At 38.1% G+C, this 26,199-nt stretch overlaps 1 protein-coding gene across 6 annotated transcripts in view; it reads left to right on the forward strand.

The window, feature by feature from the left end:
* Nucleotides 1-26,199, forward strand: part of NIPBL (NIPBL cohesin loading factor) — a 295,049-nt gene that overhangs the window by 261,420 nt on the left and 7,430 nt on the right. For 5 of the 6 annotated variants that reach the window (XM_073343792.1, XM_073343793.1, XM_073343795.1 and 2 more), the window contains 12 exons: nucleotides 104-157; nucleotides 3,637-3,745; nucleotides 9,617-9,753; nucleotides 13,094-13,234; nucleotides 13,618-13,711; nucleotides 13,826-13,980; nucleotides 14,279-14,369; nucleotides 16,234-16,407; nucleotides 16,893-17,083; nucleotides 18,443-18,550; nucleotides 20,244-20,444; nucleotides 20,914-21,060. In XM_073343792.1, the coding sequence (XP_073199893.1) occupies nucleotides 104-157; nucleotides 3,637-3,745; nucleotides 9,617-9,753; nucleotides 13,094-13,234; nucleotides 13,618-13,711; nucleotides 13,826-13,980; nucleotides 14,279-14,369; nucleotides 16,234-16,407; nucleotides 16,893-17,083; nucleotides 18,443-18,550; nucleotides 20,244-20,444; nucleotides 20,914-21,060 (1,602 nt within the window). The remainder of the gene's footprint in view (nucleotides 1-103; nucleotides 158-3,636; nucleotides 3,746-9,616; nucleotides 9,754-13,093; nucleotides 13,235-13,617; nucleotides 13,712-13,825; nucleotides 13,981-14,278; nucleotides 14,370-16,233; nucleotides 16,408-16,892; nucleotides 17,084-18,442; nucleotides 18,551-20,243; nucleotides 20,445-20,913; nucleotides 21,061-26,199) is intronic. The other variant, XM_073343794.1, reaches the window with a different exon arrangement.

The raw sequence follows: 26,199 nt of genomic DNA on the forward strand, positions 1-26,199 counted from the left end.
AAATACTTATCATAGTTTAAATTTAAACCTGTGTTGAAACACTTCAATTACATTTTCCTTCAGATTTCTTTTTTATAAATCTATTCCAAATATTCTTTCTTAGGTTGCAGCTTGTAGAGATACAGGATATGACTGGTTTGAACAACTTCTTCAAAATGTAAGTAATAGTTTTGAAAGACTCATTTTACAAATGTCAAAAGACTCTTAGCATGTTTCATGGAACCTAGGGCTAAAATGTAACTCCACGAACTTCTAGAATAGTCCTTTACACTGTTATCCTAATTGTAAAATCTAACATTTTCTTGACTTTTTTGTTACAACCTTTTGACTTTAACAGTTGTATTCTTCCTTTGCCACTGCTTTTGTACCTAAAGCTAGTTCTTCTTTGAGTAATGGTCCTTATTGTATTCCACTGAGGGTTTACACATCCATGCCATGTGTCCAAAGCTGGAGAATTTAAAAGTAGTACTTTCCGCTGGGGTCCACACATACGTCCTTGTCTCACCTCACCTCTTGGTTTTGTCCAAGGTGATAAAGAGCCAAGTGGATCAACCATGTCTCCGGTTCCTTCTCACTTCTGCATGGTCTAAGTCAGAGCTACTAGTGTCCTCTTGTGTATGATGCACATTAAAATGTTTAGAATAGTATACAGTTAGTTTTTCTTGTAGCGTTTGCTGTTTTTACTGTTTTAACGTAGTTTTAACTTTTAGTAATAGTTTTGGTAGAACTGAGACTTAGGTGGAATCTGTTTACTATTACCCCTCACCCAAGTACCCACACATGGGCACTGGACTGTGCCAAAGACACCAGGATTTAAAATCTGTGCTTCCTGCCCAGTAATATCCTGTCCATTAATGTAATATTTGCCAGTCTTTCCCAAGCCTTACCCAAGAAGGCCGGGCTTTCCACATTAAGAAGTAGCTTGTGGAAGTCGCCATGAGGCCTCAGGCAGACCCAGACAGGGGGAACCCCACCCTCCCAACATCAGCTTGAGACAGCCAGGAGTGCGCCTCCAGCTATGAAGTTTGAGTCCAGCTCCGGTGGTACCGCCACTAGGGACCCCGTGCTGGGGCCTAGTCAGGAAGTACGGAAGCGTGCACATAAGCATGGCAGTAAGTCTTCCTCCAAACCAAAGAATGATGATGCACCTTCTACGAATTCCAGCCACGGGGAGGCAGTGTTCTCCAACACGCACAAGCATGACAAAAAACCTCACAAACTGGCAGATCCACCAGTATGGCATACCAAGCTGCACACACCGTCAACGTCAGCCTCCCTTAAGACCAGAGATTCATCAGTTTCAGGAAAGTCCTCCACTCGGGCACTGGTTCTGGCTATGGAATGAGTATCATTAACACCAGGGAGATTGGAGAAAGCACCAGAGACACATGAACTGTTTACTCTAGTGGCCTTTCACTACCATCCACATCTAGGGATGCCAGATCTCCTACTCAGGACATACCACGGTCAAGACATTTCAACGCATCTTCCTATGGTTTACATGCTTCCACCGGCTCCAGTGGTACTGCCATTGGGACTGGCTTCCTCAGAGGATTCGGATGGAGCACGAGGGCTGCCAATTCCCTAACGCTACTCTGAGTATCCCAAAAGACCACTGGCATCATGGCATTACCCTCCTCCACAACAGCAGAGGAGCCAATGATTTCCCACACCATGGGGACCTCTGCAACACCCACAGGATCTGTCCTGCTGGCCCTGTTAGGGAACCTGGCCCCATACCCACCTATAGAACCCACCCATGTCATGAGGGAGGCTTCACCTCTTTCCCCCTCTATGGCACCCTCGAGCAGATGTTTTGAACTGGGTATGGAGGAAGAATTGTTCAGTCTGTTTCGATTGGTACTGCTGGAGCAAGAGCATTTTTCATTGTCCTGTCCAGATGCTGGCTTTATTTATTATATTTACTCAATATTGACGTTAATCTGACTAGTTCTTGAGGTCATCTTTTTTTGCCCATTTTCAAGACAGTGGCTGGGATTTTTCAAAGTAGTCTAAGCAGGTTAGTAGCCCAGCCCCCATTTAATTTGAGTGGAATTTGGGTGCCTAACTTCTTTTGGCCCTTTGAAAATCCCAGCCTGTAACTACTCCCTTTATTTCTTTCCCAGTTCTCTGGTTGGTTCTTGTATTTGTTGGGAGTGATAGCTAGTGACTGCATTTCTTCTGTTATTACGTGGGGTCTTACTGCAGTATACATGGATCATCTGAAATCCCCAGAGAGCTGGCTGGTCACATCATTTTGCATTCTTCTCTATATTTTCATCCGCATTAAAAGATACCTTCATATGCATTAAAACCAAGACTTTCAAAAATGGGTGCCTAAAATTAATCTCCAAATCCATATTTTGGTGCCTAAACAATTGACCTGATTTTCAAAAGTTCTGCGCATCTCTCAGCTTCAGTGACACTAATGGGAGCTGAATATTTGACACTTTTCAAAATCAGGCTAGTTGTTTAGGTGTTGAAATATAAACTTGGAGCCCAAAGTTAGACTGCCCATTTTTTTCAAATCTTGGTCTTGATACTTTCATAATATTACTTTTTCCATACAGAAAACATCTCTGTAGCAACGTCAACAGTTATGTGATTATGAATGCAAGTGGAGGTGGTTAGTGTAATCACTAATGGGAAAAGGGGGCCATGAGACAGTGTCTCATTGTTAAAATTTAAGGAAGTGTTGTTTATTCCTTTTCATAACACAAGAAGTAGGGGTCACCAAATGAAATTAATAGGCAGCAGGTTTAAAACAAACAAAAGGAAATATTTCTTCACACAACGCATAGTCAATCTGTGGAACTCTTTGCCAGAGGGTGTTGTGAAGGCCAAGACTATAACAGGGCTCAAAAAAGAACTAGATAAATTCATGGAGGATGGTCTATCAGTGGCTATTAGCCAGGATGGGCAGTGATGGTGTCCCTAGCCTCTATTTGCTGGAAGCTGGGAATGGGTGACAGGGGATGGATCACTTGATGATCACCTGTTCTGTTCATTTCCTCTGGGGCACCTGGCATTGGCCACTGTCGGGAGACAGAATACTGGTCTAGATGGACTTTTGGTCTGACCTTTGTTATGTTCTTATGCTACTAAGAGGGGCAAGGAGAAACAAATCAAAACAGATGATAATATTGCACCAGAACAGCACCTCTTACAAGTCACAGATAAGGCACGTGGACAACAGAGAGCCAGTTCAGGCATCAGGAAGTGAATAGTGAGTAATAGGGAGTGAGAAAAGACAAAGACAATGGAACATGACTCTGTTAACATTTTGAACATAGTATCTACCTCACTGACAAGACAATTCTACTTGTTAAACTTTGCGAATGAGCTATACTTACTGCCCTATCGCTTAATTCTTTTAATTGTAGTGCTTTGTTCCTAGATATCCCCCATTCAAATGTAATATTTATTTTGTTAAATAGTTTAATTTTTTGCCTTCACAAAGTGCTTTTCAGGGCTTCTTAGGAAGAACTTGGATAACTTTATATGTATCATGAAATCCTTCTTCATCTGTGATTGTTACAAATGTGACATACATTTAAGTGCAAATTATTGGGACGATTCAGTGTATTGCAGTTTATATTAAATCTTAATCATCTCCTGTCTTTCTGTCTGCAATAGCTTTTGAAGTCAGAAGAAGATGCCTCGTATAAACCTGTGAAGAAAGCCTGTACTCAGCTTGTTGATAATCTGGTTGAGCACATTCTTAAATATGAGGAATCTCTAGCAGGTAATATAATTACTTAAAATCCAATAGTGTTAATGTATTTTTTGTTATTAAATATATTAAATCATACACTAATGTTTGTAAAAATCTGTAGTTCCGTTTAAAAAAGGACAGTAGTGGATAAGACAAGGACTGTCTCAAGACATCTAAATTAAAGCTTCCTTTGTTATGATTAAATTGACTTTTAACTGCCATTATAATAAATCTTCCTCTTGTCACTTGAAAAGGATGCTGCTTGAAAACATTTTTTGTTCCTTCATTAAAGTTGTTCTGATGCTATTATATTCTGGTTCTATCACACTTGGTGAAATATAGAATGTTGTTATAAGGCATAACAAGAGCATGGCAGGCATGGATACATTCAAATTAGAAATAAAGCAGAATTTTTTAATAGCAAGGAGGATTAGCTGATTGAACAAACTATCAAGGGAAAAGATGGCTTCTCCAACTCCTGATGTCTTCAGATCAAGACTGGATGCCTTTCTGGAAGATATATTTTAGTGAAACACAATTTATTAGGCTCATTATAGGAATAATTGGGAGAAATTTAATTACCTGTGATATACCAGAGGTTAGACTAAATGATCTAAAGGTACCTTCTGGTCTTAAATCCTGAATCTGTGATGTGCAGGACAGTATAAATTACCACAGGTTATTTTTTCATCCACACATGGTTGTGGTAATACATCCTTTTTAGCATCTTTTTACCAAGCAGAATACCTGATAAGTCAAAAATTTTAAGAAATGTCTTTGCTCTTGTGTCCATTTAGAGCTCCTAAATCTTTGAGTAGATAACTCCCATTTGGGATAAATGGTAACTTTGAGTTTCACATTTTGTGTGAAAGAGAGGTTAAGTAAGTTTTGAATGCATTTCTATTTGATATATATTGTAGATATACACTTTAAATACTAGGCTTTATCTTTAAAAGTCTTTTAAATTTTTATAAGTTTCGTTTCTTATATTTTTTCATGAAGGGTATAGTTTGTGACAAAATTACCTAATATGTATATTCAAGTCCAACTGCCAGCTTTTGATAAAACTTGAAATAGTAGGAAGCTTTGCTTTGTTAGAGTAATAGAGAATGTTTGGGTTATTTACAGGCTAGCTGTAGGTGTTGCTGCACATAGTTCATTTAGGTTGTTTTATCTCATTAAGTAATAGTCTGGTCTATTGGGTTGAGTCAGTTCCTCTTGGGTTCTGTTCCCAGCTTCGACTTGCTGTGTGAGCTTGGACATACTCTCCCTGTGCTTCCATTTCCATTTATCTAAAGTGGGGATTTTAATGTTACTTAATCTCTCTGAGAGTTGAATAATATTACTGAAGGTTTTTGACTATATAAAGTGCTATATCTGTGATTAGTAATAGTACTATTATTCCTAGACAGGAAACTTGTTTAAATTGGATGTAAGGTTGTAAATACATATCAATAGCTTAAAGGGATGGGGGAAATCAGTAGTAGAACTTTATAGTTCTTAAAAGCATTTACTCACAAACATTGAAAATATGGAAATACAGCAACTTTAACTCTGCCTCTGTGTCCCACAACCCTGTCCACATAAGACAGGTACATCTTTAAACCCACAGCTGGTTGATATGTTAATTCAGTGAATGCTTTGGTTTGCCTATAGCCCCTTTCAGCTTGCAGACATTGAAAACTATATCCACTGTGGTTTACACAGCAAAGTATGCATAGCATAATCACAAAAGATATATAGGGCCAGATTTTCATTGCATTGAGACCCCTGTACACTATTCTGGAAGTTTACACTACTTTGGTTACTTTAAGGGCCACTTACACTGCCAAAGCAATATGAAAGAGCCTTAATGGAAACCAGAATCAGGCATATGGAGTAAGATTTCCACAGCTGTAAGAAGCCAGATAGAAAAGGGCTGAAAGGTTTGCATAATTCTAAATGTTGTATGAGGGAATTATTATGATTATGAAGGGATGGGAGGCAGATGCTTTGTATTTATACAAATTGAATAATACTTTCCTTTTATAACAATGTCTTTGATCCAATAATCGCATTGTACATTACAAACAGTAATTTTGTGTAACAACCTATTAATTAGGTATGTTTTATTATCTATACTTAACAGATGCGAAAATATAGGGGCAGAGAGATTAAACTGTTTGTTCAAGGTCACGTAGTATGTGTCAAAGTTTAGATTAGAACGCAAGTCATATGAATTAAAAAAAAATTTCCAGTTGTCCTGCCACCCACCCACCTTCCCCCTTCTTTTCCTATAGAAAAAATTTTGATGTTGCTGTCTTGGTGCGGAAAGGTAAACCTCACAAGTAGACTGTAGGACACAGTGTTTGCAAAGTGCTTTGAGAGCCTTGAATGAAAGTTTTTATGTACAGCTCCACAAGACAGAACTCAGGGGAGAAATCAAATCAGTATCTTAGATGTCTGTATACTAATTCAAGAAGTATGGGGAATAAGCAGGAAGAGCTCGAAATGCTAGTAAATAAACACAACTATGACATAGTTGGCATCACAGAGACTTGGTGGGAAAATACGCATGACTGGAATATTGGTATAGAATGGTACAGCTTGCTCAGGAAGGATAGCCGGGGGGGGAAAGGGAGGAGGTGTTGCCTTATATATTAAAAATTTATACACTTGGACTGAGGTTGAGATGGAAACAGGAGACAGACTTGTTGAAAGTCTCTAGGTAACAATAAATGGGGTAAAAAACAAGAGAGATGTCATGATGGGGTCTACTGCAGACCACCTAACCACGAAGAAGAGGAGGATGAGGCTTTTTTTAAACAATTAACAAAATCATCCAACACACAGGACTTGGTGGTGATGGGGGACTTCAACTATTCAAACATCTGTTGGGAAAATAACACTGGAGGGCACAGGTCATCCAGCAAGTTCTTGGAATGTATTGGAGACAATTCTTTATTTCAGAAGATGGGGAAAGCTACTAGGGGATAGGCTGTTCTAGCTTTGATTTTGACAAATAGGGAGGAACTGGTTGAGAATTTGAAAGTGGAAGGCAGCTTGGGTGAAAGTGATCATGAAATGGTAAGAGTTCATGATTCAAAGAAATGGTAGGAGGGAGAACAGCAAAATAAAGAAAATGGATTTAAAAAAGGCAGACTTTAGCAGACTCAGGGAGTTGGTAGGTAAGATCCCAGGAGAAGCAAGTCTAAGGGGAAAAACAATTTAAGACAATTGGTAGTTTTTCAGAGAGATATTATTAAGGGCACAAGAGCATACTATCCCACTGCGTAGGAGAGATAGGAAGTACGGCAAGAGACCACCCTGGCTTAACCAAGAGATCTTCAATGATCTAAATATCAAAAATGAGTCTTACAAAAAGTGGAAACTAGGTCAAATTACAAAAGATGAATATAAACAAATAACACAAGTATGTAGGGAAAAAAATTGAAAGGCCAAGGCGCAAAACGATATCAAACTAGCTAGAGACCTAAAGGGTAACAAGAAAACATTCTACAAATACATTAAAAGCAAGAGGAAGACCAAGGACAGGGTAGTCCTGTCAGTCAGTGGGGGGCAGCGAACATGTGGAAATGGCAGAGGTGCTTAGTGACTTATTTGTTTCGGTTTTCACCAAGAAGGTTGATGGTGATTGGACGTCTAACATAGTAAATACCAGTGAAAATGAGGTAGGATCAGAGGCTAAAATAGGGAAAGAACAAGTTAAAAATGACTTAGACAAGTTAGATGTCTTCAAGTCACCAGGGCCTGATGAAATGCATCCTAGAATACTCAAGAGCTGACAGAGGAGATATCTGAGCCATTAGCAATTATCTTTGAAAAGTCATGGAAGATGGGAGAGATTTCAAAAGACTGGAAAAGGGCAAATATAATGCCAATCTAAAAAAGGGAAATAAGGACAACCCGGGGAATTATAGACCAGTCAGCTTAACTTCTGTACCCGGAAAGATAATGGAACAAATAATTAAGCAATCAGTATGCAAACATCTAGAAGATAATAAGGTGATAAGTAACAGTCAGCATGAATTTGTCAAGAACAAATCATGTCAAACCAACCTGATAGCTTTCTTTGGTAGGGTAACAAGCCTTGTGTATAGGGGGGAAGTGGTAGACATTGTATAGCTTGACTTTAGTAAAGCTTTTGATACTGTCTCGCATGACCTTCTCATAAACAAACTAGGGAAATGCAAGCTAGATGGAGCTACTATAAGGTGGGTACCTTGTGGAAGGGCATAACAAGTGGGGTCCCGCAGGGTTCAGTTCTGGGTCCAGTTCTGTTCAATATCTTCATCGATGATTTAAATAATGGCATAGAGAGAACACTTATAAAGTTTGCGGACGATACCAAGCTGGGAGGGGTTGCAAGTGCTTTGGAAGATAGGATTCTAATTCAAAATGATCTGGACAAGCTGAAGAAATGGTCTGAAGTAAATAGGATGAAATTCAACAAGGACAAATGCTAAGTACTCCACTTAGGTAGGAACAATCAGTTGCACGCATACAAAATGGGAAATGACTGCCTCGGAAGGAGTACTGCAGAAAGGGATCTGGGGATCATAGCGGACCACAAACTAAATATGAGTCAACAGTGTAACATTGTTGCAAAAACAAAATTATTCTGGGATGTATTAGCAAGAGTGTTGTAAGCAAGACACGAGAAGTAATTCTTCAACTCTACTCAGTACTGATTAGGCCTCAACTGGAGTATTGTGTCCAGTTCTGGGTGCCACATTTCAGGAAAGATGTGGAAAAACTGGAGAAAGTCCAGAGAAGAGCAACAAAAATCATTAAAGGTCTAGAAAATGTGACCTACGAGGGTAGATTGAAAAAATTGGGTTTGTTTAGTCTGGAATAGAGAAGACTGAGCGGAGACATAACAGTTTCAAGTACATAAAAGGTTGTTACAAGGAGGAAGGAAAAAATTGTTCTTAACCTCTGAGGATAGGACAAAAAGCAATGGGCTTAAATTGCAGCAAGGGAGGTTTAGGTTGGACATTAGGAAAAGCTTCCTAACTGTCAGGGTGGTTAAGCACTGGAATAAATTGCCTAGAGAGGTTGTGGAATTTCCATCATTCGAGGTTGTGGAATCTCCATCATTTTTAAGAGCAGGTTAGACAAACACCTGTCAGGGCTGGTCTAGATAATGCTTATACCATGAGTGCAGGGAACTGGACTTGATGACCTCTTGAGCTCCTTTCCAATCCTGTGATTCTGTAAGATGGCTGAACTGGGAGTTGTTCCTGCTTTTCTCCCTTCTGATTAATCCACATTCTCCAAGACTTGACAGACTGAACTGCTTCAACATAGTTAGAAGCAAAGCAGCTACTTATATAGTGCAAAGGGATTACAAAGTACAGAAATTAGAAAGTTTACAAGGGATCTCACAATCTACAAAGTTCAAATCCAGTAGCAAAAACCTCCAAAATTAATCATCAGCTTTCCCAAAAATGCTCAAAGGCACACTCATGTTCACTAGCTAATCTCATTAACCAAGCTACATTTTGTGGAACCTTCTCAGTGACCAAAAAACAAAACAAATTATTTCATATTAGGAAAGTTTTTGTTATGAATCCAAGTTTTGTTTGCATTATTCTGTTTTACATTCATTACAGAATCATTGGCTGAGCCTGTGGTCTGGAAAAATAAGTGGTTTAAAAATTAATGAAAACTTCAAAGGAGTTTACTTATTATTTTGCATATTTTCTTGATAATGTGCTTACATTTTTGTCTGCTAATCCAAGTTTTCTTATCTAATGAGGAATTTATATGCCATTTTTTCAAAGATACATTATCAGTGAAAGTGATTTTTATATGTTGTGTTTATTTACTATCCAGTTTTGTTATTGAAAGAACAGTCCTTGAATTGAATATATTTAATGTATTTTCTAATTTTTGCAGACTCTGACAACAAGGGTGTGAATTCTGGTCGCTTGGTAGCTTGCATAACCACTTTGTTCTTATTCAGCAAAATCAGGCCCCAGCTAATGGTCAAACATGCCATGACCATGCAGCCATACCTTACCACTAAATGTAGTGTAAGTATAGGAAACTAAAGTCTTCTTTCATCTCAATAATTATGGAACTCAAGGGTTATCTTAAATGCATGATGAAATTGAGGGTGGGAGTGTAAAAAACAGCAGCAATATTTCCACTACATGGCTGTTTTCAGTCCTGAAGATATGAGAGAACCTTTTGTAATCCATACATCTCTAATAGGAGTGTTTTTTTTCCAAAAGTATTGGATGCACAGAAAAGTCTGCCTTCAAGGTTTCTTACTTTCTTCTCCAAGGTGAACTGCAAAGGTTTTGTTAAAAATTAAAAACGTACTTATTAAGGTTTAAAAAAGAAAATAAGTAGAGGGTGTTATATTTTAAATGTATTTAACCTTTATTTTAGTAATATTTACTTCCTGGTTTTGTACACTCCTCAGCAGAAAACTGACCAATGTGCCATTATGGTATGAAGTTTCAGATAGTCATCCAATTTTGCATAAACATATTAATACTTAATGCAACTATTCCTCTGTAAAGTTCAACCCACTTATTCACTATTTGCTCTGTATTCGATAGCCGTTCAATTTTATGTATCTATCCTGTTAATTTCAACCTTTTATCATGATTTTGATTTTTCCAATTACCACAAATACATAATCAAGCTTAATATTATAGTAACCATTAGCTAGTTTCAACATTTCACCATTAGCTAGTTTCACATTTCAATCTCAGTCATCATTTTTCCCTCAAAACTAAAAATCCCAATTTTGTCGTTTTTCATACATAAACTCCATTCCCTTTCTTTGCTTTACATTTACACTGCTGCTTATGGTAGCAAGTTGGTAAGGAACCCATTGTGAATGTTGCTGTTTGTGTAAGGTTTTGTGTAAACTACTAGTGTGAATTCCTGGGCTGCCCCCCCCTTGAAGTAAATGGTAGTTATGTCACTGACTTCAGAATTTCACTTCTGGTCTTTTAATCTGAGAATTCCTGTCGTCATCTTAATAGTTAATTATCTCCAGGTCTCTTCCCCATTCACCTGCCTGTGGATGGAGGACATCATAATAGCAAGCCTTGTCATCTAGCAGTATTTACAAAGTACTCCTGGTGTTGTATGATTAGATGTAGTCTCTTCTGATTGACTAGTATACCAAGCTGTCCTGAGTGGGGTGGAGGGGATTTAAATGCCGCAACATCTACTCAGTGGACTGTACACAAGCTTCAGTTATGCAGCTTGAGGTGAATCCTAAAATCATTTAGCTGGTAATTTATAGCGTATCCCATTGTGATTAATGGGATGCACACTGGGAAATTGTAACTTGTATTGTCAAAGGGTTAATAAAACACTTTAGTGTATATGAAGTGAACTGGTAATTAATACTTGCTTTGATAATTTCTTCTCTAGATTCCTCACGTATGGCATGTGTACTACTTTTAGGCCCACTGGCTAATAATCTTTCATCAGATCAGGTTTTTTAAATCATGGTTTCTGAAATGTCCTAAACACTGTCTTTTTATCTATATTTGTAGTTAAATCACATTCAGCCCCAGTTTATCTTCACCTGTTGCTAGTATCTGGTATCAGCAATGGGTCATTCTCTAGGGCAGTGGCTCTCAACCTTTCCAGACTACTGTACCCCTTTCAGGAGTCTGATTTGTCTTGCATACCACCAAGTTTCACCTCACTTAAAAATTACTTGCTTACAAAATCAGACATAAAAATACAAAAGTGTCATAGCACACTATTACTGAAAATGTGCTTATTTTTTCATTTTTATCATATATTTTATCATAAAATAAATCAGCTGGAATATAAAAATTGTACTTACGTTTCAGCATATAGTATATAGAGCAGTATAAAACAAGTCCTTGTCTATATGAAATTTTAGTTTGTACTGACTTCTCCAGTGCTTTTTATATAGCCTGTTGTAAAGCTAGGCAAATATCTAGATGAGTTGATGTACCCTCTGGAAGACCTCTGCATACCCCCAGCGGTACACGTACACCTAGTTGAGAACCACTGCACTAGGGCAGAGAAGCCAGAAGAGTTCAAAGATTCCTTCTAGGACTCCAAAGGAAAAGTCAGAATCCAAAGTCCTACTCAGACTGTGTGGAATACTGCCAAGCTTCAAGATGGAGCAGCATCAGTTCTGATGTATCATTTTTGAGAATCTTGGTACAGACAACCCCAAACTTCTTCTCTTTTCAGAGCTGAAATAAATTAGGTTGCATTCCTAGCCTATCATGCTGACCATGTTACCTTCTCCTGGAGTCCCTGTTCAGGTTCCTCCTCCTTCATTGTATATAATGCAAGCTTCTTTGTCCTTTTAAAGTCCCTACTAACTAAAGTTCCTGCTGACTACTCTTTGGAAATCTATGGAACTTTTTTAAACAGAGAAAACAATAAGAAGCTGTTTAATACTTTGCTGAGTAACTTTAAATAACATTTTTATTTCACCTACTCTTGTCTCTTAAAATCAAATCCTCCCACTTGTTTGAGTTCTTTCTCCTTCTCCTTTGAGAACCTCCCCTCCGGTCCCCCTACATCTTTACTCTTCCCACACCATCCTATAAGTGGCTGGAAAGGAGAATCTCTTTGCAACATAAAGGGGGTCCAGAACCCCTTCCTCCCCACCCCATGCAGCCACTCTAGAGAACTTAAGTGATACAGAGGGATTTACATGGTCCCTGTGCCTCTGGGTGAATATTATCCATTGCAACTATATTAAATCCATGATAGTTATCAAAATGTTACATTTTATTAAACAGTGTATGCCTATGTATTAAGGTATATAGGTGTGTACCTTTTTCATGATATGTTATCAAATATTTAAATTCAGAAAATCTAGTTACTCTGTATTTCCTCCTATGTACAGAATTAAAATTAAGTGACCGCATTCCTGTTATGCTTAGGATATATCATGACATGTTTTGTAATAATTAATTACAAAATAATAATTACCAAAGACAACATGAAGAATATTTTAACCATAAAATAAAACTTACTTTTCACATCAATAACTTTTATCTTTACAAGAACAATTATCTCACCTGGACTCATTTATTTCCTAGTGAAAAAGTATTGGATTAGTAATTAAAGACAACAGTTTAAATTTGATGATCATAGCATAGCAATACTTTTGAACATGGTAACAAATTTAAATTGTTGTCTTTAAACCCTTAGCCAAACTTTTTCTATGGGGAAGTGCTACCTAAAACAAACTTCACAGGAAAGTTAGATCTTTGAATATCCATGTATACTTTTACTGAAAAACTGAGATTTATTAAGTTATTCTCAAACCTGAAATAACATTAGAAATAGTTAGTTCTTATAGAGGAAAATGGTGAAAATGTTTAATCATTGTAAATGTTATTTTTACAGACTCAGAATGATTTCATGGTGATCTGCAATGTTGCAAAAATTTTAGAGCTGGTGGTGCCATTGATGGAGCATCCAAGTGAGACCTTCCTTGCCACTATTGAGGAAGATCTCATGAAACTTATAATCAAATACGGCATGACGGTAAGATTTAATTTCTACTTTTTAAATTAATGTAATGGTTTTGGTTCAGTTTGATATGGAATATGTAGAAATTATTTAAGATGAAAGCATGAACATTTCTTCCCTATTAATGTTTGAATAGCAGTTTTGAAAAACTGGCTATACTTGTGATAGTGTAAATGGCCAACTAACTTTCTTGATTTACCAGAGTTTGTGTATTTATTATTACACTTTAGTTGTTATGTACTTGTTCTGAGATTTTCAAAATAGTCTTGAAGATTTAGATCTTTATCTTCTATTAGTTTTAAATAAATAATATGTTTTTATATCTTGAGATTGCTTTGAAAAATCTCTATCTTGATTTCTAAATAAATGGTTATAAACATTTTCTGTCTTATCTTCAGGTAGTGCAGCACTGTGTGAGCTGTCTTGGGGCTGTTGTAAACAAGGTTACTCAAAATTATAAATTTGTGTGGGCCTGTTTTAATAGATACTATGGTAAGTTAAATATCAGAGCATACTATTATTAAACAATTTTATAAAAGTTTTGGTTATGCATGTCATTTCAGGAGTGCAGTATTTGCTATGATTAAATCTTTTCTCTTATTTTAGGTGCACTTTCAAAATTAAAAAGTCAACACCAGGAAGACCCAAACAGTACTATACTTACAGCCAATAAACCAGCACTCCTTAGATCTCTTTTCACTGTTGGAGCACTGTGTCGCCATTTTGATTTTGATCAGGAAGATTTTAAAGGCAACAGTAAGGTAAAATACACTCTGTTTACCTTCTCGGTGTCTTGTGTTTAAACAGGTAAAGTTAAAAAACTTGTAACTTGTAAATAGAACAGAATAGGTTTGGTCATTTGAAACAGTGAAGTAAAGTCTTCACAGTGAAGCTAGACTGTACTTGTAATTTGCAACAATTTATTTATTTTGGGAAAGCTCTGATGTCAGTAATGTGTGTTTCACTTTGCAATTAGGTTTTAAAGATTGTTTTAAGTAGAATCTAAAAATTAGCTGTTTCTTCTTAAGTCACCAATATTTTTTGTTTTAATTTGGCCAGGTTAACATTAAGGATAAAGTACTTGAACTGCTGATGTATTTTACAAAACATTCAGATGAAGAGGTACAAACAAAAGCCATTATTGGTTTAGGTAAGAATTACGACATTTTTTTGTTTTTAATTGAATCAGTAATTGTGCATCTCAGGGAATAGTATACGTAGTTTGTTTTTTACAAGAAGTTGGTTCATTTAAAAAGCTTTGGCATCTTTTTTAAGGAAGACATCCCTGCATGTCTGAAGATATTTGAACATAGTCTGTAGCAAATTGGTCAAAAAGGGGCTCTTTTCTCTTTCTTGTGAGAAATACATTTTCACAGTGTATGCCTTCCTGATGTGTATATATAATTCTTTACAATGTTCAAAAGTATCAGATTTCTAAACTAATGGTACCATCATTTTTCAAAAGGAAAGTAGTTTATAATCTGCTACTTCTTGAGTTTTACACCACCAAGGCATGAGATTCAAAAGATTATTAGCAAGCCAAGAACATCTGGGAAAGTCTTAGGTGATGCAACCATGCATTAGATCCTTAGCTGAAGTCAGTGGAGTTATGACCGTTTACAACAGCTGAGGATCATCCCCTTAGATGTCAATAGGCATTAACATACATAGGCTCTAACAGTTTCTTTCTGGATAATGGCTAGCAAGAAGTTTGCCACTTCTTGCAAGTTTTGACTTGCCTACAAGGGTCTGGGTCTGAGGCTTTGCCACACTCTTTCTGCTCCAGATGTGTACTTCCATATAAAGTATCGAAATATTAAATCCTTACTAGCAGACCAAACATAAGCTCTTAGGAGTACTACTTTATACAGCTGTGTTTATTACTTACATGGTCTCTGAGACAATCATCTTAGAGCCCCCCAAATAATTTATTTTCAGGTGGTGGCAGACTAAAGGTGAGGTCATTCTTAAAAAAAAATTGTCAGATAGCAAATTTTCCATCTCCCCCATCTGAAACATTTGGACATAGTAAGCAATAAGGAAAACGTATTAGGGAGGATAAGGAGAATTTTCCATGGGAATTGTGGGTTGTAGACTCATTTAAATCAGTGAGTGGAGGAAAGAAAGTTATGTATCAAAAATACTACTTTAAATTTAAAATCCCTTTAAAAAAGTGAATCAGATTAGCTAGAAAAGATCAGGTAACAAAATGTCATTACACGTTCATGCAGATAATAATAATCCCTACCAGAGAACATCCTTACCCCTTTCTCTTTCCTTTTTTCCACCCACTGGATGAACTGAGCTTTTTCTTGAACGAAGTCTTTTCCTGCACTAACTTTTCTAGATGCGAGAAACCAGCTTTATAGAACCTTGATTCCCTTGGCTTCAGCCAGTCAGCCCCTCCACTGTTTCATGCTGGGTTTTTCCATGTATATTCTTTTCTTCTTCCATTATTTCCTTTTCCTTTTATTTTCTTTTTTGTTTTGCACTTTGTTGTTTTTACTCATTAAAGATCTTTACCACCTGGGGGAAGGAAAACAAACGGTTCTTTTCCTTCATAATAGTTTTTAAGAAAGGGTTTTTGAGTCTGTATATGTCTGAGTCTCAGTGTTCCCACGGACGTATGATTGAGCAAGACCTTAGACCTCTATTATAGGATGGACATGTATAATTTTCCCATTTTATAAATGGGATAAATGAGAGATTGATTGCATGAGGTCACTTCTAGCAGAGCTGAGAATAAAATTCATTTAGCCATGCTGCCTTTGAGAATTAATGCGCTGTGTATTTGACTGCATAAGCACTAGATCATGCTCCACTTCAGAGCCTGGAATAGAATCAAGAACTCCTGATTCTCCAATATCCTTCTGTTGTGTTTCCAATTTTTGAGTGATTCTTTGTATTTTATTTCATATATGTATGATGGAAGATTTTACTAGTTTACCTTGAAAAATGTAAGCACAGTAATTGCAAGGCAACCAAGTGGGATCTTTCTTATTTTTTTCTTTCAGGATTTGCATTTATTCAACACCCAAGTCTAATGTTTGAACAGGAGGTGAAGACTCTGTACAACAGCATTCTGTCTGATAAGAATAGCTCAGTAAACTTAAAAATCCAAGTGTTAAAAAATCTCCAAACCTATCTACAGGAGGAGGATACACGTATGCAACAGGCAGATAGAGAGTGTGAGTGATGAGCGCTGTGTTAAGAAAACGTTCAAAATGTAACTTTTGTTACATGAAAACAACCTTTTAATTGAACTGATTCATAAGGGTTTTTTGGGTCTAATTATTCATGTATACATACATACATTACCTTGGATGAAGATTTCAGGAACATCTTTTATACATAGCCACAGCAAGAGGTATAGAGTACAGCGTTCTGTTCTTAACTTCAAGTTTTAAGCTGCTGGGGAAAAATCCAAAAGGTGTAATACTTAAATTCTTGCAGTTAAAATAATGAGTGCTTTGCTTTTTCTATTATCAAATTCTTCTCTGAAATTATTAATTTTCAGGCATTATAAAACAAGAAATCTTCAGGGCTGTGTTATGGGACCATTCTGAAGCTTAAATATGTCATAAAGAATATGATGAATAGTATGTAGAGTAGAATAAGTTAGTGGTTTCCCAAAGATCTTGGCACAAACAATTGCTTTTGTTCCTTTCTACAGGGAAGAAAGTAGCAAAACAGGAGGATCTGAAAGAAATGGGAGATATTTCCTCAGGGATGAGCAGCTCCATCATGCAACTTTATCTGAAACAGGTTCTTGAAGCTTTCTTTCATGCACAGTCCAGCGTTCGCCACTTTGCTCTAAATGTCATTGCACTGACATTAAACCAGGGTCTTATCCATCCAGTTCAGGTATGTAATGTTAATGTGCTGTATTTCTTTTACACAAGAAAATCTCAGAATTTCCCATGGCTGCTAGATAAACTTCCAGTATGTGTGTGTTCCCCCCTCCCCCAAATCTGTTACAGTAGTTGCTTCTTTTGGGGATACTTCGTTTGGAGAGGCTGTTTTACATACAACAGATGTCTAGAATTCTTCTGTATTGAAGGGCCAACAGGATTCCAAAGACTAACCCTTCGTTGGCTTATAAATTAAATTTTAGTTTAATCATTTTTAAGCAGCACTCATTAAATGCATGGTGGAGTGCACTGGTTTCTGTTATATGGTATCAGACCCCAGTTAGTGTTCAGGCACACTTACATCCATGGTCTGTCTTCTTTACATTCCATTCATTAGATTCTTTTGCCAGCATCTTTCCCCGCAAAACACTACTTTGGACTGAAGTTCTAGAGCCAATGTTAGAGCTATTTGTAGTTTATTTTCAAGTAATTTTCTTCACCTGTGAATCTTAGCTAAATAGTGTTTATCTGTTACAGTGAAAATCTATAGCGGTGTGGCTAACAAGGATAGACTATTTTACTTACCTGTATCCATAATTTCCCACAGATTCTTTTGTATCCTCCTTTGTTTTGGAAGAATTCTGGGAAAATATTGAGGAGATATCTCAAGCCTCAAGTAGATAATTCCTAGACCAAACTGTGTAACAAATTTACTTGAGACCCATATATTTTAAATATATTAATAGCTTCCAAATTTCAGGCTTGCCATGAGGCAAATTACTAGGTCCTATCTAGACTTGGAAATTGAATGTGTGCTCAGCAAAAGTGTTTTCTAAATTTTAAAACACCACTTTTAACTCTGTTGTCAGCACCTGGTGTAAACAGACATTGATGTTTCAAAACATGTTAGCAAGTTGTGGTCAACCCTAGAGTCTCCTGGACCAAGGATCCTAGGATTGATCATGAACTGGTAACATGTTTTGAAACACTGCTGTCTTTGTCTACATAGGCGTAAGTGGTGTTTAAAATAGATCAACAAATTGCTAAAAACACCTCATTTTTCTAGTATGGGGTCCTAGAATGTGGCCCCGTGGAAGAGAGATACTGAGAATACCAACTGTGTTCTGGCACAAATTTTCAGTTTTTAATATGCTCGTGTCCTTGGATCATCTCCCCTCTTTATAACTTGTGCTCTTGCCTAAAAGAAGCCATCAAGCTGTAAGTCGCATAAGGTGTCACATTCTAGTTGCTCAACTATTAACAATTTAACATAAATAATAATGTGAGATAAATTTATGCATGTAGCAGCGTGTATAGCCACGTACATTTTTGGTGTATAATGCCTTTGTATTTTCATCTGTTTCTTTTCTAGTGTGTGCCATATTTAATTGCTATGGGCACAGATCCAGAGCCCTCTATGCGGAACAAAGCTGACCAGCAACTGGTGGAAATAGACAAAAAATATGCTGGATTCATTCATGTATGTAATTCTAACATTACGTAACTTAAACAAAATGCTGATTCTCTGCTCTCTCAAGAGACTAGAAAAGTACAAGTCCAAACTGCAGGAATAGGAAAATATGGTTATATTTATCTGTTTATTAATTCTACTTGTGTTGGGAAGTTGAGTTGTGACCTCTTCATCTGAAACGATAGAGTTGTGAAGGAGCAGTTTTGTCTCAGAGTTGAAGATTTAGAATATCAGAAATGGGAAGCATTCCTAGTTCTCATATTTGCTCTAAAGTGTTTCATTCAACCTTAAAACTCTCTTACTTATAATGGTTAGTAGTATCTTGCTCATTGAGTATCACAGGCCAAGTAACTGTGATCATCTGTTTGATCACAAGGAACAACTCTCCTAATCTTCAACAGAATAGAGAAGAGAATGTCTTCTAAAAAACCAAGCAGTAGCACCTTAATATTTATATACTGGGAAAATGTTATATGTTACATGTACTTTTTCTCCGTGGGAGACACCAGGGTTTTGGAAGCTGGAGTTCGGGTAGAGGGAGCATAGGAAGGTGCTTGTAGTTGGATACCTTGTTCTAGAGAGAGGAGGAAGCTAGGTGAGGGCTCTTACTGTTGTGAGATATTACCGTTCACTCTACCTGGCCTTCCAGATTAATTTCCATCCCTGGCCTTTCCATTGCTTTATTTTTCCCTACAGACACCCCCAAAACCTCCTCCTTATCTTGATGTGGAACTGAGTGCCCAACTGCCTGGCTCTCTAGTGAGCTGTGTGTGCGCACTAGATTATGGGACCTTCCAAATCCCATGGCACTCCAGTTCATCCAACACTAGAATTTGGAGTCACTGTACTCATTGTACCCAAGTACATACTTAATTTAATAGAGAGGCTGGCAGGTGGGGTCCCGACTGTAGTCAACTGAGACCTAAGTTACTCTCCATGTAGGTGAGGATGAGGGAAGCAAAGGGGATAGAAGCACAGGCCAAAGCACAGGGAGTGGTGGGAACATTGGCTGGTCAGGCATCCTGTTGATACTGAAACTGGAACAAATCCTGGGCTTAACTAAAATCAGCTGAGAGACCGAGGCACATGCGGATAATTGGGAGTTTCTGTTGGTCATCCTGTGCATGTAGAGTGAGACGAGAGGGTTAAGATATATGCAAGTTCAAAAATTCACAACTTTCAACATTATTCCTGTGGAAAATCATTTCAAATTTATGAAATATCTGCCTGCTCTGAATCATCATTTTAGCTGGATGCTTCTAATAGGGCAGTTAATAGAGATATTCACATAAAACAGTCATTACGCTTCAGTTTCAACACCCCCTTGACATGAATGGGACTGCTTTTACCTTTCTTACAGCTATTTCGGTCTATTTGCAAACTCAAGAAACAATGCTGTATCAATTTGTTTGGAAATTTAACTGCACACCCAGAATGGCTAGAGGCTTTAAAAAAATAATAAAATAAAGCTTAAATTTTACAATAAATATCAGGGGTACTACAAATCCATGGGGAAAGAGTAAATGTGAAGGAAGTGGTAGGGTTTTGAAAATTGTGTTTTTAATTTGAGGCTAATGAAAATAAGATGAGGAAGACATTAATTTCAAATGAAAATTTTTCAATTTGACAAAATTATTTTTCTTTTTGTGTGACTGTTTTGAAAGCCACAATTTAAACAAAAATAAATATTTTATAATTTTAGATGAAAGCAGTGGCTGGTATGAAGATGTCTTACCAGGTACAACAGGCAATCAACATGTGCCCAAAGAATCCTGTAAGGGGCTTTAGGCATGATGAATCCTCCAGCGCTTTGTGTTCACATCTATACTCCATGATCCGAGGGAACCGTCAGCACAGACGAGCCTTTCTAATTTCTTTACTCAACCTCTTTGATGACACAGCAGTAAGCATTACATAAATGTACCTCATTTAAAAAGAAATTAGAATAAGTTTTTCATAAAATATACCGTAACAAGTTCAAATGATGAATGTTGGTGTCCTTATTTTATGTGTTTTTATGAGACTTGGTGAATTTTGGCCTGGCTAACTTTACTTCCCTAGTCTTTTTTTATTTTGCTGCAAAACTAAATGTATTTCCACTTAAATAACATCCTCTTCAACCATTTTATATCTACTTAAGCCCAGTTTGGACAGAGCAGGAATAATGCAAGTTCATGTGTGATGCAAACTTTGCTTGTGCATAATGTTTTCAAGGTGGAAAAGTTACTTTGGATGAAGTACATGTTGATGTTTTGCATCAAGACCCTTGGAAAGCAGTGCATAAACTAGACTATAATGTTTTTTGTGTGTGTGTGTGTGTGTATTATATATATATATATTTATATAAAATGTTTATTTTTTTAAACTTGCAGAAAACAGAGGTGAATATGCTCTTGTATATAGCAGACAATCTAGCGTGTTTTCCTTATCAAACACAGGAAGAGCCACTGTTTATAATGCATCATATAGACATTACGCTGTCAGTTTCTGGTAGTAACCTATTACAGTCATTTAAGGAGGTAAGTGCATTTATGATGTATTAATAACTTGTTGCAATGAAGTTATGTTGACACCATAATGAGCACTTCTCAGTCATTCCAGTGTTGCACACATGGATAATAAATAACATTACTTTGCAGCCAATAGCATAAATCACTCTCAGTTCTGGCAAGGTCTGACAGATCTGTGTTCAGAAACTTTCAGGATTTTTCATTAATTTTGAAAGTCAGTGGAAAGTATTAGAGATGGAAGAAAATAAGACTGGTATTGTCAGATTTAATGTTTGTCAGGGAGGGGGGATCCCAGAATCCAGGTTACTTAGCTCTAGGTCCTTTAATCCATCATGAATATCTGAGCCATAAGCAATCTAACTTTATTGGTACATTGCCCTTACTACTCAGAAAATGTTTTGAATGGATCTGCCTGTTGGCAAGGTTTCTATTTATACAGCCCAAATATATTCATTTACTTTGCCCATATGGCTCTTCACTTGCACTTTTCTTCATTATAGTGTGTACATTGTGTGCCTCTTGATTACAAATAGTTTCACTAGTAATTTTTTAAGCTGCAATAGTAGTTGACTCTTTCAGTCATACTAAGCATCATCATCTGTAGGCCTCTGTGAGGGGGAAAGTATTTTAAATCATGGTAGCGATTTTGAGAGGCGAGCTCTATTCACTAAATTTAAAAACAAAATTGAATGATCTTTACTTATGTATATGCAGAGCAAATGTGCAAGTGATATAAAAATTGAATTCCCCTTTGATTTCCTCCACTGTAGTAATACGAAACCTCTGGGCAGTTTTCAAACTGTTGCTTTTTAAAGAACAATTTGCCAGTAAACCATTTTTGATTAAATATTTACAAAATAAAATAACATCCAATATTTTATATATAAGATATATAATGCATATGTAGTATTGTCTAAAGGTTTGTATGAATGAGTTTGAGATTGCTGCTTTACTAATGAGTGCCAAAGTCATGAGCAACTTATGCAGGACAACTCGAATAAATGACAATGAAACCCTTATATCATACCAAACTATCATGTATTCCTTATATATCACGCATTATAACAAACTATTTCAGAAATGTTTTAGAATTCTTATTTTATTACTCATAGGTACTAATAATTGTATCCTTCTGCATATATAACTAGGTGTCTTAGTTATCATGAGTCCAATCATACAGTCATCAGAGAAAATACAATTTAGCAATCTCTAACTGACCTAAAATAGCTTTTCTATACATAATAATATTTTATACTGCAGCAAAAAATTAACTGTTTATAAACCGTCCTCCTGTAGAGAACAAGAAATGAAGTAAATGTGAATCTAAAACGTCAAAACTCACATTAATGTTAGGTTTGCCTGTTTTGGGGGGGTTTTTTTGCTTGTCCAATTTTTTGAGAAATAGGTACAAAACTCATGTTAATAGGTCTTAACATATACTGAATAATTCTTAAAAGGTTCCTGTTAAGATAATTTTTCCTAGTTTTAAAAATATGAACAATTGCTTGTAGTACCTAAAACTAAAATCTGTTAACTTATTGTTTCTTTTCTTGTTCTCTGAAGATACCATATTGACTAGATTCCTGCTCTGGAGTCTTGGCCTAGAGTGAGATAGGCAGGAGTATCCCTTTTTTCACCCTTTGAGGCACCGCAGGTGTATCTTGTGTAAAAAGTCCCAGGGCTTTGGGGCCCTCTAAAGCATACAATTTTCATGCTGTTCTTATACATTCAGTAAAGGAGCGCCACTGGAGCCAGGACAGGTGCATCCAATGCCTGCTCTCCTGTCAGTCCTGCAGCTTTGTTTAGAATGTGAGTCTATATCATTTGCAGTTTTTGTCTGTCCTGTTCTCTGTAGGGTCCCCAGTCCTCTGGCGTAACTTGTTGGTGCACTGTTGTTTCTTTAAGTCCATTTTGATTTGATACCATTTCATCCTTTAAAGTAATCAGGATCCAGACTGAGGGTGGGTTTTCTGCGCTGCCACAGTTTGGATGTGTCTAGATGGCTCCTTGATGTTTCCTCGGTAGAAAATGTGCAAATGGCCGACCTGGATTTCACTGCATCAAATCTCTTTGTGCAACATGCCAGTATAGGTTAAAGGCTTTTCTGCTCACATATATTGTCTTATGTCCCTTTTCTTTCTTCTAAATTTGATCGATGCGTTGGAGTATCTCCAAGAATTGGAAACATTACCCCAAACTCTGGTTGTAACAGAGTACCTCAGATCTCTTGAGGCGTCCATTCAAGACTTCATTAGTGAGTTTGCAAAATATAAATAAGCCAAGATTTTTAATTGTGAGTGCCTGTAACTGGACAACAAAATCAGTAATTAAGCAATTAAATAAGTAACCGCATTTTCAGAGGTGCTGATGGGCACACACTCAGACTCCACAGGTACTTAAATATGGACTTATGGCCATTTTATAGATGGGTCTATAGCCTCTTTTGACTGTAGTATAGGGATGGGACACCCTTCTCTGAGGAGTAAGTCCTCTGAGATAACTGACTATTAGGACTTGCAATGATGTGTAATTTTGATTCTTTGCATTCTCAGTGGACTTTATCTCCAGTGGAAAGGAGTTACTTGTGCAGTCAGGAAGGCAGAGATACTTGCTGAGTGTATATGTTCAGCTATAATCTCATGGTGATATTTTCCTTTTGAAAATCCCAGCCTTTGTGCCTGATTGCTTCGCTCAGTTTCATGACTAAGACTGAGGATTGCTTTTATTCTGAAAGGCAATATTCCAATTGCCAAACTGTGCTAGGAGCTGACTTAGGGGTTAGATCAGTGGTTCCCAAACTTTAACAGCCTGCGATCCCCTTTCACTAAATTGTAAAACCTCGTGAACCCCCCCCCTAAAAATGAATATTTCCAGGGATTTAAGTTTAAATTTCCTCCGCAATCCATAGGGCTCCTGCCACTGGACCCCGTTGACCGCCCTGGTCAACCAAGCTCCACTGAACTTGGGCTGCAGGTCCCGCTGACCGCCGGGGCTCGGGCTGCCAGCCCTAACTGCCCTGCCCCGCTCTCCCTGGGGCTCGAGCTGTCTGCTCTGCAACTGGGTGCCACCTGCTGCCTCAATGCCCGGGGTCTCCTGGCCGCCATTAGTGAAATTTTTTCTGGTCAACCCCCGTAATGTTCTGCAAACCCCAGTTTGGGAACCACTGGGTTAGATGAAGTTCAACATTCTCATTTTAAAGATCTTCCCCGTAACCTCCTTCTGTTGATCCTTACTAAGGTAGTCTATCTTTGGTAATTACCAGCATAAATAAGGCTTCAGGCCATTTCATTAGTATTTGGTCCAGTTTCTTAAATTGATGCTAATATAAACCATATATTATTGTTCTGTTTGGAAGGGTCCAAGTGGCCATACAGGTGACTTGTTCACCTGTTCATTTTCCTCACCCAATTCTTACTTTCCATTTCTGAAAGATGTTTTGTGAAATCTGGTTTTCCTCGGTATATTAAATTAACTCAGTTAGTTTTTCTTTCTCTGTGACTTAAAAAATGTATAGTTTGTGCAGTTTTCCCTCACTCTTTATAGTCTCTAAGAGCTGGAATCCAGTCAACACAGTATCTTTAGAGGGAAAAGACATTTAGCTGTAATTGGCTCTTAACATATAGTTTGACTTGATTCCTTGCTGGCATTCCACCTTCCTTTTAGAGTTGGGAAATGCAAAGTTCTTCTTCGAGTGCTTGCTCATGTCCATTCCTTATTAGGTGTGTGTCTTCGCTACATGCACCAGTGCTGGAAGTTTTTCCCTCAGCAGTATCCATAGGGGACCAGCTGTGGCGCCCTCTGGAGCGGCGCCCACATGACGCAGTGTAAGGGGCACCACCGGCTCTTTGGTCCCCACACCAGGGGGTACTGATTGAGGTATTCGAGGTGTACCTTGCCAGTAGATTGGCACAGACCCTCTGAGGCACGTGCAAGAACTCTGAGACCGGCCCTGACCATCTTCAGTGGCCCGGTATCGATCCCAGGACCAATCAGGTTCCAGAGACAGCCATTCACCGGGCCATCATCGCCCGTCTCCAGAAGGAAGGTCGCCCTACTCAGGACGATCCTCATGAGCCAGTTGTTAGAGTAGCTCCTGGTCCCATTAGATGTCCTGGTCGTTAGATATACTGGTCGAGTAGCGTGAGGCATGGAGCACCGGGTATCCGACGCAGATCCAGTGAACTCCGTTGGTCCCCGAGAGCTTGATGAAGACAGTCTTGCTTGGACAGGTCGGCTTCGAGATGCAGCTGCTGGCACTGGTCAGACAAAAGCCACCACTCAGCCCAATCCTGGTCGCCCAGGACTGACTGCTCCACTGGTAGCTCCATCTCAGGGTTCCCTGACTACCGACGGTGCTGGCTACATTATCAGCGCCAACAACGAGGAGTCCTTGTGGCACCTTAGAGACTTATCACATTTATTTGGGCATAAGCTTTTGTGGGCTCATCTGATGAAGTGGGTTTTAACCCACAAAAGCTTATGCCCAAATAAATCAGTTAGCCTCTAAAATGCCACAAGGACTCCTCATTGTTTTTGCTGATACAAACTAACATGCTACCCCTCTGAAAATTATCAGCACTGAAACCTGTCCCATGGCCCCAAGTGCAGTGGTACCCATGGAACCCTTGGAGGTTCACCCAGGCTGCCCTACCACTATCGGGAGCCTCGGAGAGGCCAGCAGCCTTGGTATCCCGTCCCCCACTAGTGCTGGAGACTTCAGGGGGTTAGACCCCGTGGGTCCAGGAGGACCCAGGGGAGAAAGCTGCAGGACCACCAATGGACATGGAGGTTCCCGCTGCATTGTCCTCATCATCGCCAGATGAAGCTATCACAGGGCCCCCTCACCCAGTTCCTCAGGATGACACCAAGGCGCACCAGGAATTTTTGAAGAGGGTTGCTTCTGACCTGGGGCTTCAGGCAGAAGAATTGGAAGAGACCTCGGACTCTCTGTTTGACATTGTCTGCTGTTCGGCTCCTGCCAGGGTGGCTGTACCTCTTCATGAAGGGGTTTCTAAGATCACTAAAAAGATCTCCCTATGTTAAGAATCCTCACACCTTCTTGTCAACTGTCTAAATGGGCCATCTTGATTATCACTACGAAAGATTTTTTTCTCCTGCTGATAATAGCTCATTTTAATTAATTAACTT

This window comes from Lepidochelys kempii, chromosome 5 (assembly GCF_965140265.1).
Source record: "Lepidochelys kempii isolate rLepKem1 chromosome 5, rLepKem1.hap2, whole genome shotgun sequence".
Taxonomy (NCBI): domain Eukaryota; kingdom Metazoa; phylum Chordata; order Testudines; family Cheloniidae; genus Lepidochelys; species Lepidochelys kempii.